General features: G+C 29.2%; 1 protein-coding gene across 1 annotated transcript; it reads right to left on the bottom strand.

The window, feature by feature from the left end:
- Positions 1-6,019: 6,019 nt before the first annotated feature.
- Positions 6,020-8,899, bottom strand: LOC123197303 (beta-carotene hydroxylase 2, chloroplastic-like). Its single transcript, XM_044611530.1, has 7 exons — positions 8,360-8,899; positions 8,227-8,286; positions 8,072-8,143; positions 7,846-7,980; positions 7,601-7,726; positions 7,283-7,339; positions 6,020-6,424 (listed from the first exon to the last, which is right to left on the bottom strand). The coding sequence occupies exons 1-7, from the start codon at positions 8,744-8,746 to the stop codon at positions 6,347-6,349; spliced, it is 915 nt and encodes a 304-aa protein (XP_044467465.1). The 5' UTR covers positions 8,747-8,899; the 3' UTR covers positions 6,020-6,346.
- Between the last annotated feature and the right edge of the window lie 2,405 nt (positions 8,900-11,304).

Here is an 11,304-nt window from a genome sequence, read left to right as displayed (position 1 = left end):
AATTGAATTGACTTAAAATAAAATTATTTTCAAATCATATTTGAGCCTCAATTTTTTTAGTTTATCGATCTTAAACTAATTTTAACTTTTAACTTCAAGGATTTGAGACCATGTTCATTTGGCCTTTATTTTGGTTCAATTCGAATCAAATTCAATTTTATCTCAGCCAAAAGACTTTTTTTCACTCAAGGTTTGTGAAATCTCAAACTCTCACTTGTTAATTTTCAAAAACTTAAATACTCATTATTTTGTTAAAATTCATTGTTATAATTAAAAGTAAAAATGTTATTTAGCGAAAAATATTTTTAAAAAACAAAAAATTTATCATATTTCTCTCATTTAGTTTAAAACTTTAATAATTTTTCTCTGCCAAAAGTTTGAAAAGTCCAAAGTTTGAAAAGTGATCATATCCCCTTCAAAGTCTTTTTTGGTCACCAAGACAACAAATTTCACTGTCTCCTATCACACACTCTCTCTCTCCCGGTCTCTCTTTCCCTCATTCCTTGGTTATTTTCATCTAAGATGAATAGATCAGGAGGAAGAGAGAACGTTGTCAAATATGGTAAAATTTGTCATCTCTAGTGATGAAAAAAAGCTTTAAGGGGACGTTTGGTTTGGGTAATGTTTGATTACTAAAATAGAAAGATTACCTTGAAGATAGATTACTTAGAAGATTACTGGGTATAAATGATTACTATGTTTGATAAAATTTGATAGGTATAAATAATTATTGTGTTTGGTTAAAGGTAATAAAAGATTACTAGTAAATTATTTTACTTAAATGCCCTTAAATATAATTATTTTTAAATATTTTTATATTATTTGTCATATTAATTAAAAATAAATTTATTTTTATCTCAAAAAATTAATAAATAATAATTTTTCTATAATAAACTAAAGATTACCCCAATAATCTTTAAATATCTAAGGTGAAAGTGGTAATCAGATTACCACCTATATTACATGTCACATAAGTATTGGTAATAGAAGATTACTGTAATATTTTATTACTGACAAACTAAACAAGAGAATAAAATATAGATTACCAAGATAATCTTAAAATCCTTTAACCAAACGCACCATAAGAGAAATGAATACTTTTCAAATTTTAAATAAAAAAATTTGTTATATTTTTAAACCAAGAGAGAAATGTAATAAATTTTAGTTCTTTTTAATATTTTTAGTTAAATAATATTTTTATTTTTAATCTTAATAATAAATTTTAACATAATAATAGATATTTAGATTTTAAAAAGTTAATTGATGTGATTTCACCCAATCTTGGGTGGGCATAACTTATGGTAAGGGGTTACAGATCTAACTTACAGAAAGACGATTTTGAGTGTGAGCCCACGCCCGAGCCCAGGTCTAAGAATTGGTCAAACCAGAAATCTAATGGGTCGTTTAAGCAAGGCCAAGATTAGCAGCTCATTCCTTGGCCTCACCCACAACTAAATTAGAGAAAGAGAATGTGCGGGATTAAAGCCCAGCCATTTATTTTAGCCCCATCTTCTATTTAGGCAAATACACAACGTTAAAAAAAAAAATTCCTCCAAGCGTTATATTATAGTTAAAAAAATTGAAAGAAATTTTAACTCAATAAGATTGATAATTTCATTAGGAAATTGAAGCTTATGCTATTTATTCAAAATTACTTAATATATATTCCTTAAGCGGAAATATTATATATGCTCAAATTAGATATACAAAATAATATCTATTGATATGACAACCAACCAGACAAATGTCACATCTGTTGTCGCGTTGGCTTGTTGCCACATTAGACTAAAAATTAACGTCAGAGAAATTGATGTGTTGCGCCAATTTCTTTTTAAAATAAAACCTTGATTTTTTTAAAGCAAGAATCAATATATCTTTGCCCACCACCGTCAGTCAAGGCTCCATCTCAATTATAATCAATTGTCATTTGTTGAAACCTTCGTTAGATGATATTTTTGCCACCACCACCAGTCGAGGCTTTACCTCAATTATAATCAATTATCATTTGTTGAAACCTTTGTCAAATGATATTTTTGCTAAAATGCACGTCCCAAAAATGTCGTTATATGAAATTTAAAAAAAAAAATTCCCAATCTTCTATTGCATATGTGCACGTGTAACATATGCTTTCTTTGAGTCCCTACCAATAACCGAGGCTTGCCTTCATTCGTTAAAATTTGATTGAGACTTAGATTTTGACTTGTATAAAGCAAAAGGAATGCAAACATGGCCCTGCCGCCCCCGACCCACCCATCGACAGTTGCTGTCGGCCTCCTTTGGCGGTGGAGGAATTTCACTTCAATTTGGATTCTTGAATATAAATTATTTTCTATTTAAATCAATCTACAAATCCAATCAAAATTCACTTTCAACTATAACAAAATATCGATCTTAGCCTAGATTTAGGTTTTGTCACATCTAAATCATGCGTGTGTATAGTTAAAAACGAATTTATCTAAACCACAAAAATGTTGCAAAAATAATTTTAACATATAGTATGGGACGTTTGATTTAAAAAATATTTTTTTTATAAAATTATAAGATTATTTTGAAGATATATTATCTTAAAATTATTAAGTATAAATTATTACTATGTTTCTTATAAGTATATCATTTCCTCCAAATACTATGAGTGATTTGAGTCAAGTCAGTTAAATGGGGTATAGTGATCGAACCCACAACTATTACATTAACTAAGTCAAGGTTTCATAAGTGTGACAGAGACTCAATCCAGGTTTTTTTTTTAAGAAATTTTAATATTTCATCAATTTACTAACTTTTAAGGTTGAAAAAAATAAGTTGTTGATAGATTTTTTTTTTTCTGATGACTTTTACCGATTTTTCTTATATTTCATCTCCATTAATTTTTTTTTTCCAATGACTCAATTATAGCTTGAGTTTGATTTTTTTTTCAAAAAAATTTGAGTTAAACCCTATTTAAGCTTGACTTAGAACATATTTGTTTTTATCTAAAACTAGTAATTTAATATAGATCAAAAGTAAACAACTATCGATATTTCTTTTTTTTTAATTTTTAACAATACTTTTTTTTTAACAATTTGGCTCTAATTAAAATAAAATTTTTTAAGATTTAAATGGAAATTGAGCCAATCCTTATTTATGCTTAAGCTAGGTTGAAACCCATCTCTCCCTAAAACTAAGTAATTAACGTAGCTCAAAAGCAAATGTACTTTCGGCTCTATATAAACAAAACTTCATACCTTTCTCGATCACCATATGACTGTTTTGGAGAAGTCATAATCGATTACACCTAAACAGTTGGGGGCATTTTCTTGCACTTTTTAAGGTGAAGGTCAATATCAAGGAAATAATAATTGCACAAATCTCTGAGCACTTTGGTGCCGGAGCCAATAAGATTAGAGATAAACCGATGAAGATGATCATGTTCTTATCTTTGACCTGTTTAATTATAGAATAAAAGCTGTTGATGGAACCTTGACGTGGGATGTTTTCTGAAGATTTGACTCGTGTTGGCAAACCCACTAAATAATACTATTTTTATTAGTGGAAATCTTAATCAATTTAGGAAAAATAGCCTGTGCATGAATCACTAACGTTAGGTATTTTTTGTATTGGCCGAAACGCCATTTCCCACCAAGGTTTGCTGAAATTACAAATTCATATCTCAAGTATAAAAAAATTAAATATCCACCCCTGAAATGTTTTCGTTAAAGAAATCTATTAGACACGGACATAATAAACAATAGTAATTATAGTTAGTATTCAATATAATTAAGGTTTCCTTACGGAAACACTATAATGTTGCAAGTATGAGAGTTGTTAGCTTCAAATTGGTGAAAAATCGAACTCAAATAAATTTTATTTTACTCCAAAACAATAGTATTTGAAGAAAATATCCAACAATAAATAGTGGAAGAAGACAGTTAAAAAGTTTATGAGTATACATATGAACTCATCTCCAACAACAACCCTGAAAAGAAAATATTAGAATTATCAATATTACTGAACTAAAACATTTAAGAAAATACGAGTTTTTATCCAAAAAAAGAACCAATACACAAATCAAAGTTTGTTTAGAAGTTTCAGACATTGAAATAGTTGAAAGTGAACAAATGAAAGAAAGAAAAGAGGGAAAGAGTAAGAGTTTTAAAATAGAGTTAAAAAAAACAATCATAATTGTAAAAATAATATTGTGAAAAAGTTTATATTGAAGGAGATGGTGAGACAAGGAAGGTAAAAAATAAAGGTGGTATTTTTGTAAAGAAATGGAACAAACACAATTTGGTCGGAGATAGGGGCACGTTTGTCATTACATTAAAAACATGATAAATCAATAACTAAAATATTAATAAAGTTGAATAATAAGTGGGTATTTAACTTTTTAAAGTTTAATGGATGGCCTTGCTAGTTCAATAAAGTTTTGGTGGGGATATAGTCTTTGGGCCTTCGTATTTAAAGAGAAGAGGCTGAGCTATAGTAATATTTACCCGTTGCCTCCTGCCCAGGACCTGGCAAATTATGCAGAAGGGAAGGTTTATGACGAAGGAACCATATAAAAAACGAGATGTTCTGATAGGATTAAATAATTAAAAATTAAAAATAAAATAATATTAATTAGATAACAATATATTTTTATTTATATGTAAAATTATATAAATAATAATATATTATTATTATAATATATAATGGGACTTCTGTGTCATCTTTCCAACTGAGCTTTTTGCGTTTTGTGGAGTCAACTCATGCGTGGCTTGTAGGACTGGGCTTCGTGTAAGAGTTTTTATTGAAATTTGTTTGGAGTTTTGTCCTTTTTTATAGATAGACTCGTGAAGGAGAGTGCAAGGGAGTGTACATATTTATTTTCTGTCACAAATCAATCTGGTTTCTTGCCACCATTGCAAGTTATGTGATCTTTACCACCGCCCCTTTCAATATTACAAATGCATATGGGTGTTTAAAATTATTTAGTAATCAAATTGAATCGATTTACAATTTGATTTAAAATTGGTTAACTAAATATATTAATTAATGTTTTTAGTTTTATTTAAAATTAATTAATCTTGACCCAGTTTAGTTTCAGTTTATGATTTTTATCAAACAAAAAATTTGACTCGTTTGAAATATTATCAAATCACTTTAATTAACTAGGTTGAACACTACTAACAATTAGGTTTTTTTTTTTTTTAGGATGCGTTTAGTTTACATAATATTTTATTATTTAAAATGAAATATTATTAGTAAGAAGATTACTGATTATAAATTATTACTATATTTGATAAATATTAATTAATATAAATAATTATTACATTTAGTTCGATGTAATAAAAAGAATATTAAGATATTGTTTTAATCAAATGTCATTACTATAATTATTATAAAATATTATTTATATTACTTGTAATATTAATTAGAAATGAGAATATTTTTATTGTAAAAAATTAATAAGTAATGATCAAATTATAACTCATTCAAAATTATTTTGATAATTTTTTAATATTTATGTCAAATTATTAGTCACATCATAATTGATAATAAAAAATTATATGTACAAATTAAATAAAATAATCACAATAATAAAATATAAATTATCTTAGTAATCTTTCATTTCCTTCCATCAAGATTGTCTAAAATGAAACCCAATTATTGAAAATTATTGTATATCATTTTTTATAACTAATAAAACGATTTTAAAATATCAAATTAAGTATTTAATGATATATTATCATATAACTGAATGATTTTAAATTAAAAATAAAATAATATATAATTATATAATAATACATAATTTAAATATTTAATTAGGTAATTAAAATTAAATGCATATAACGTTGTTAGTTTGTAATTATCGAAAAGCTTGTAATCATTGAGGAATTAGCCTATAGTAGAGTGAAGGATAGTTACGCCAAGCTGCCAAAAGTTACCAAGTGCCAATTCCTGAATGATGGGGGGCCTCATCTCCGAAAGGTTTGCTTGCTCAAGAGTTTTTTGTTTTTTGGTAAATAAGAAAATATATAAATAAAAAAAGCAACAGACTTTCAAAGAAGGTCCCGGAGGTAACCTAAGCTTATCTTGACTAGAGCAAGAAAGCAGAAGCGTAGCCAAGGGCCGAAACCGCTACACAAAAAGCAACCAACAAGACATTGGCCTAACTTTGGGCAATAGTCCCACACTCGCAACACTATACCAAAAAGCATTCATCCTTCGTAAACAATTCCATACATAGCTTCTTCTTCACTATGAACATCTTGACCTTATATTTATAAATCACAAAAACAGTAAACTCAGGATCATTTCTCATTAAAGCTCTTTTGTTCTTTACACTGATCAAATGTATCCCAAATGGGTCCTCATTGTTTCATTATTTTCAACCCTTGTTGGATGATTTGAGTCTTCTATTTATCTCCTTCTCCAATTCTTCTAGGCCTCCTACTTCTTCAATCTCCTGCAAAACAACAAGATGATTCTCAAATCCAGATTCCCATTCGTTATTCACTTTTATCAGAGAATTTGTAAGGTTTTTTGGAAATACAGGTTTTGCCCTTTGTTAAAATCATAAAAATATAATTAATACTTAATATAAATATTAAATTACTATTATGTGCCTACAAGTATAATAATTTATCTCTTAAATTCCTAAAAAAATATCAAAACTCTAATAAAATTTGAAAGATTGCATTTTGCTTAGTTCATTAAAAGTGTAACTCTCATTTTTTTAAATTATTGCGGACATATTAAAATTTTAAAAATATGAAAACACTTACTGTTTTTTTCTTGAATTTTTAAAAATTCCTTGAACATTTTCTTAATACACCTAATATTTTATAGTTTAAATTTTGAAAAGGGAAAATAAAAAAAAAATTATGTATACAAACTCTAGGTATATAAAATATGTATATTAATTGAATGATTTTGAATTTAAAAATAATATCTAATTATATGATAACACGTCATTTATATACTCATTTCATGCACTTAAAAGTATGTACATATAATATCGTTCAATAAAAAAATTAAGACAAAACTTAAAAAATTAAAAAAAAGAGAAAATTGAGAGAAAATATATGTAAAATGGCATTCCTTCCCTTTCACTTAACATAATTCAATATCAAAAGTGTATATCGGATAAGAATTTATCTTTTTAAAATTTAAGAGTGAGAATTATCATTTTAGCAAACTTGGGCGGGAAATAGTCTTTTGGCCTTAAAAACGTATACATACATACATACATACATACGTACGTACATACATATACATACATACATACATATATATACATATATAAAGAGAGAGAGAGAAGTACCTTAGGTCCTAAGAACAGGCCATATGGTACACCGTTGAACTTCTCCGAGTGGTGAAGCTGAAGCCAGAAATCAAGCAACGTCTTGGTCGTTAGGATTACATAGAATTAGATATTGATATTAAAAAAATAAAATTATATATACATATAAATCTTAATAAATTATTTGTATAAATCTAAATAATTATTTATAATTAAATAATATAATTATTTATTTTTTCTTTCTCATAAAATATATCTACTATGTTACCATCTCAGGCGTATTAGTTTGTTTCTACTCGTAAAATTACTGGGGTAAAAATGGTTTAATTTTGTAATGACCTGGTGAGCGGCAGCAACTCTCCTGAAATAAGGTACGTTGGCGATGGGACCTACGGGGAACCTTTTGTGGACCAGGCCATCGTGTACGAACATGTAAGCCATGCCAAAAACAGTAATGCCAAGGCCCTGCTTCCGAAAATCATGTGCAAATAATTAGGTAAGCCGTTAATCAAGGATAATTAGTTAAAAACGATAGAGATGTTGGTTAAAGTGTAGTAGAGGAAAGAAAGAACATCTGAGCTTACAGCGCCGAAACAGAGACCAGGAACCAGGCCTTTGTGGAAGAAGCCATATGCGAGAAGAGCTATGGCTGGAACGGCGTTTATAATTGCAAACACATCGTTGAGCTCAAAGGGGCCTTCTCTGGGTCTGTGGTGAGACTGTAATTCAAGAAGTAAAGACTGATTGGTTTGTGGGAAAATTAAAAGTTAAAATTCCTGGAAAGTAAGAAAGCAGGAAGAAGAAGACGACCTCGTGCATATGCCACAAAGAAGCGTGCCATAGAGCTTCATGAGCCCATCTTGCCCAAAACTCCATACCCACCTGAATATTTTTATCAAAATTTCATCAGAATTTTCATCAGAATTTCAAAGATTTAAGAAACAATAAAGGAACAGAGAACTCACAGCAGCACCAACAGAGAGTGCAAATGTGCCGAACATTTCAGAGAGAGGAACCTCACCACCCTATTCAAAATCAACCCAACTGTTAGACACAGAAACATCAGCAATTACTCAGAGAATAAATCAAGTATTTTACCTCCATTTGCCAAGAAAACCTGTAATAAACAGCCATAATAGCCATGGAAGTAATTCCAAAACTAGACATCACAGCAGCAACAAGATAAGTAAACCTCTCGGATTTCTTCCTCGCTAACTTCTCAGCCACGCGAGCAGCTGAGATCTGAACATCCACATCATTAGACGTGATCTCGTTCGCTTCGGTAAAATTCTCGATCTGGGTAGTTTCATTTTTCTCCTCTAGAACAAAACAAACGGTGAAAGAAGAAGTTCTTCTTCTGGTCCCTTTAAAAAAGTTGCGGTAACCAAACGGAGCAAATACAGGAGTGGTTTTTGTAAAGCGTTGAGGGGTGCTGAAGAAGTGGAAAGATTTGGGGACTGTGGCGGCGGAGAAACCAACCTCCATTGCTGGTTTATAACCGAGTTGAAAGGAGCTCAGTTTGTTTTATAGAAGCACTCAATTGTGCAAGAGCGAAGAAGCGAATAGCGTTGAGTGTAGACAGGGGATCTCTTGGCTTGGACTGCAGGTTAAATGGATGGAGACCACAACTTTTCAATGCGGTAGGAAGCTTTGGGGTATAAAATACTACCTCATTGACCGTAAGAAATTGACTTATTTATTTAAGCCTAATATTAAATTTAAGAATAAATTATATTTCCCCACCCAATAATTCACCTATAATATCTTTTTCACCACTTGATAATATAAATAATACTTTTTAATCAAAATTAAAATCTATTTATATGAAAAAATAATTTTAAAATAATATTAAAATATAAAATTATTATATTATTCTAATTGTTTAACTTTTCAAAATTAAAATATTATTCCAAATTAATAAAAAATTAAAAACCTTTTAAATACTAAATTTTTATTAAAATCATTTATTTCTCATTTTCTTTCACTAATACTCTAGAGTTTCTTAGAATCCAATCAACAATCTTATTTCCAATGATTCATCTTCGACACTAATTCAACTTCTATATATACTTTTGATATCGATCTATCGGTCTTTGGCTCATTCCCTTAATAATATTATTGTCACCTTATTTCACATCGATAAAATTTGATAACTATCTCTATTTTTGAATCTTCCCAGTGTTAATTGCAACTTTTAAATGTTTTTTTCATTGATATTAACTTTTTTCACTCCATTTAACATCAATTTCATCGTTGGTGATGGTGAGATTATAGTGAATAGTGGCTAGGTTGTAGGGATGTAAACAGAATTTTTCAAACTTATTAAATGGTAAAATAATATTTAAAACATAATTATTTTTTAATTTTTCAAAACTTATTAATAATAAAATTACTATTTTATTTTTACACAATTAAGTTTTTATTAGCAAAGTTTAATTTTAGGCTAGAAGCCGTTATCTGTACTATCAAAAAGTGGGAAACTATTTTTGAACCAAACATTGGGTGAGAAAATTAATATACTCAAAATTAAATAACATTTTTTCTTGAGTGAGTAAATTACATTTCCCACCCTATTTTTTGTCCAAAAACAATTTTCTACATTTATAAATAAAAATAACAATTTTCAACATTTATGACCGATATACAACCGATTCTTTGGGTATTCAAATGTGATTAATGACAACCTAAAGATTTATGTCATATAAACGTGATTAATTGATAAAGAGTAATACTATATGTATTCATTTATATGCTTTTTTTATAATTGAAGATTTCGTCTGTATTTATTAGACAAGTAAACTCGAGACACAGTAATTAGATCTACAATCATTATATCAGATAAATTAAGATTTTATAATTATGATAAAAGCTTGAATCTATACTTTCATATTGAAAATTCTAATATTCTATCATATTTTCTAGCTTTTGGGTCTAAATTAAACTATTATTTATATAATATTTTGATTTTGCTATCACCAAACCAACCACAGCATTAGTCTTTGCGGAAATAATATTAAAGCCAAATGGCCAAACAACTATTTCCACCCAAACTATGTTGAATTTTTAAAGTTTTTTCATTAACTATGAAAAAATACCGTTCACCTACCCATGATTAGTTAAATTTAACAGAACCCTAACTTCTAAAAATTTAATCTCATTTCCCCCCCTAAAATTTTAAAAACTAACTTTTCTCCGCTAAGCCAAGTTTGAAAAGATCAAATTTCCTCCCCTAGGGTTTAGTTTTCAAACCCCTTCACTTTCTTCAGTGTCATCACTGATCGTTTCTCCCTCCCAATCGTTTCTCTTCCACCGACGACCCTCCTCAACTTCACTCCAACCAATTTGATACCGACTCATCTTCGTTTGGGAAGAGAAATCGTCTTCCCAAATGAAGATGACTCGTCTTCCTAGAGGACGACGAGTCGTCTCATCTTCCTAGAGGACGACGAGTCGTCTCATCTTCGTCTGGAAAGACGATCATCTTCCCATATGACAAAGATAAGATCGATCGATCTCGTCTTCATCATCTTGGAAGACAATTTCTCTTTTCAGATGAAGATGAGAGGGCGTCGGATGGGTTGGGGTAGAGTTGAGGCAGATCATCGGTGGAAGAGAAACCGTTGGGAGGGAGAGACGACCGACGATGGTGCCGAAGAAAGTGAAGGGGTTTGGAAACTAAACCCTAGGGAAAGAGATGTGATCTTTTTAAATTTAACTTAGGAGAGAAAAATTAGTTTTTTAAATTTGAGGAGGGGAATGAAATCATATTTTAAATTTATTTTTAATATTAAATATAAAATGACGATTTTACCTTTACTATCATTAATTTTAACTATTTATTGGTGAATAAATAATATTTTTATAGTTAATGGGAGAAAGAATTCAACATAGTTTAGATGAGAAATAGTCATTTGGCCAAACCAAATGTACCAAAAGTTGAATTTGGATCTGTTGTATTGGTGTAATTTAAAAGAAAAATGAGGGCAGAGTGGAAGAAAGTGGGGAGTAATCTGTGGTGTGTCAATTTGACTGAGGAAAACGTG

The sequence above is a fragment of the Mangifera indica genome, chromosome 15 (genome assembly GCF_011075055.1).
Source record: "Mangifera indica cultivar Alphonso chromosome 15, CATAS_Mindica_2.1, whole genome shotgun sequence".
Taxonomy (NCBI): domain Eukaryota; kingdom Viridiplantae; phylum Streptophyta; class Magnoliopsida; order Sapindales; family Anacardiaceae; genus Mangifera; species Mangifera indica.
Note: the sequence above shows the minus strand (reverse complement) of the source record. Positions and strands in the feature narration are given on the sequence as shown.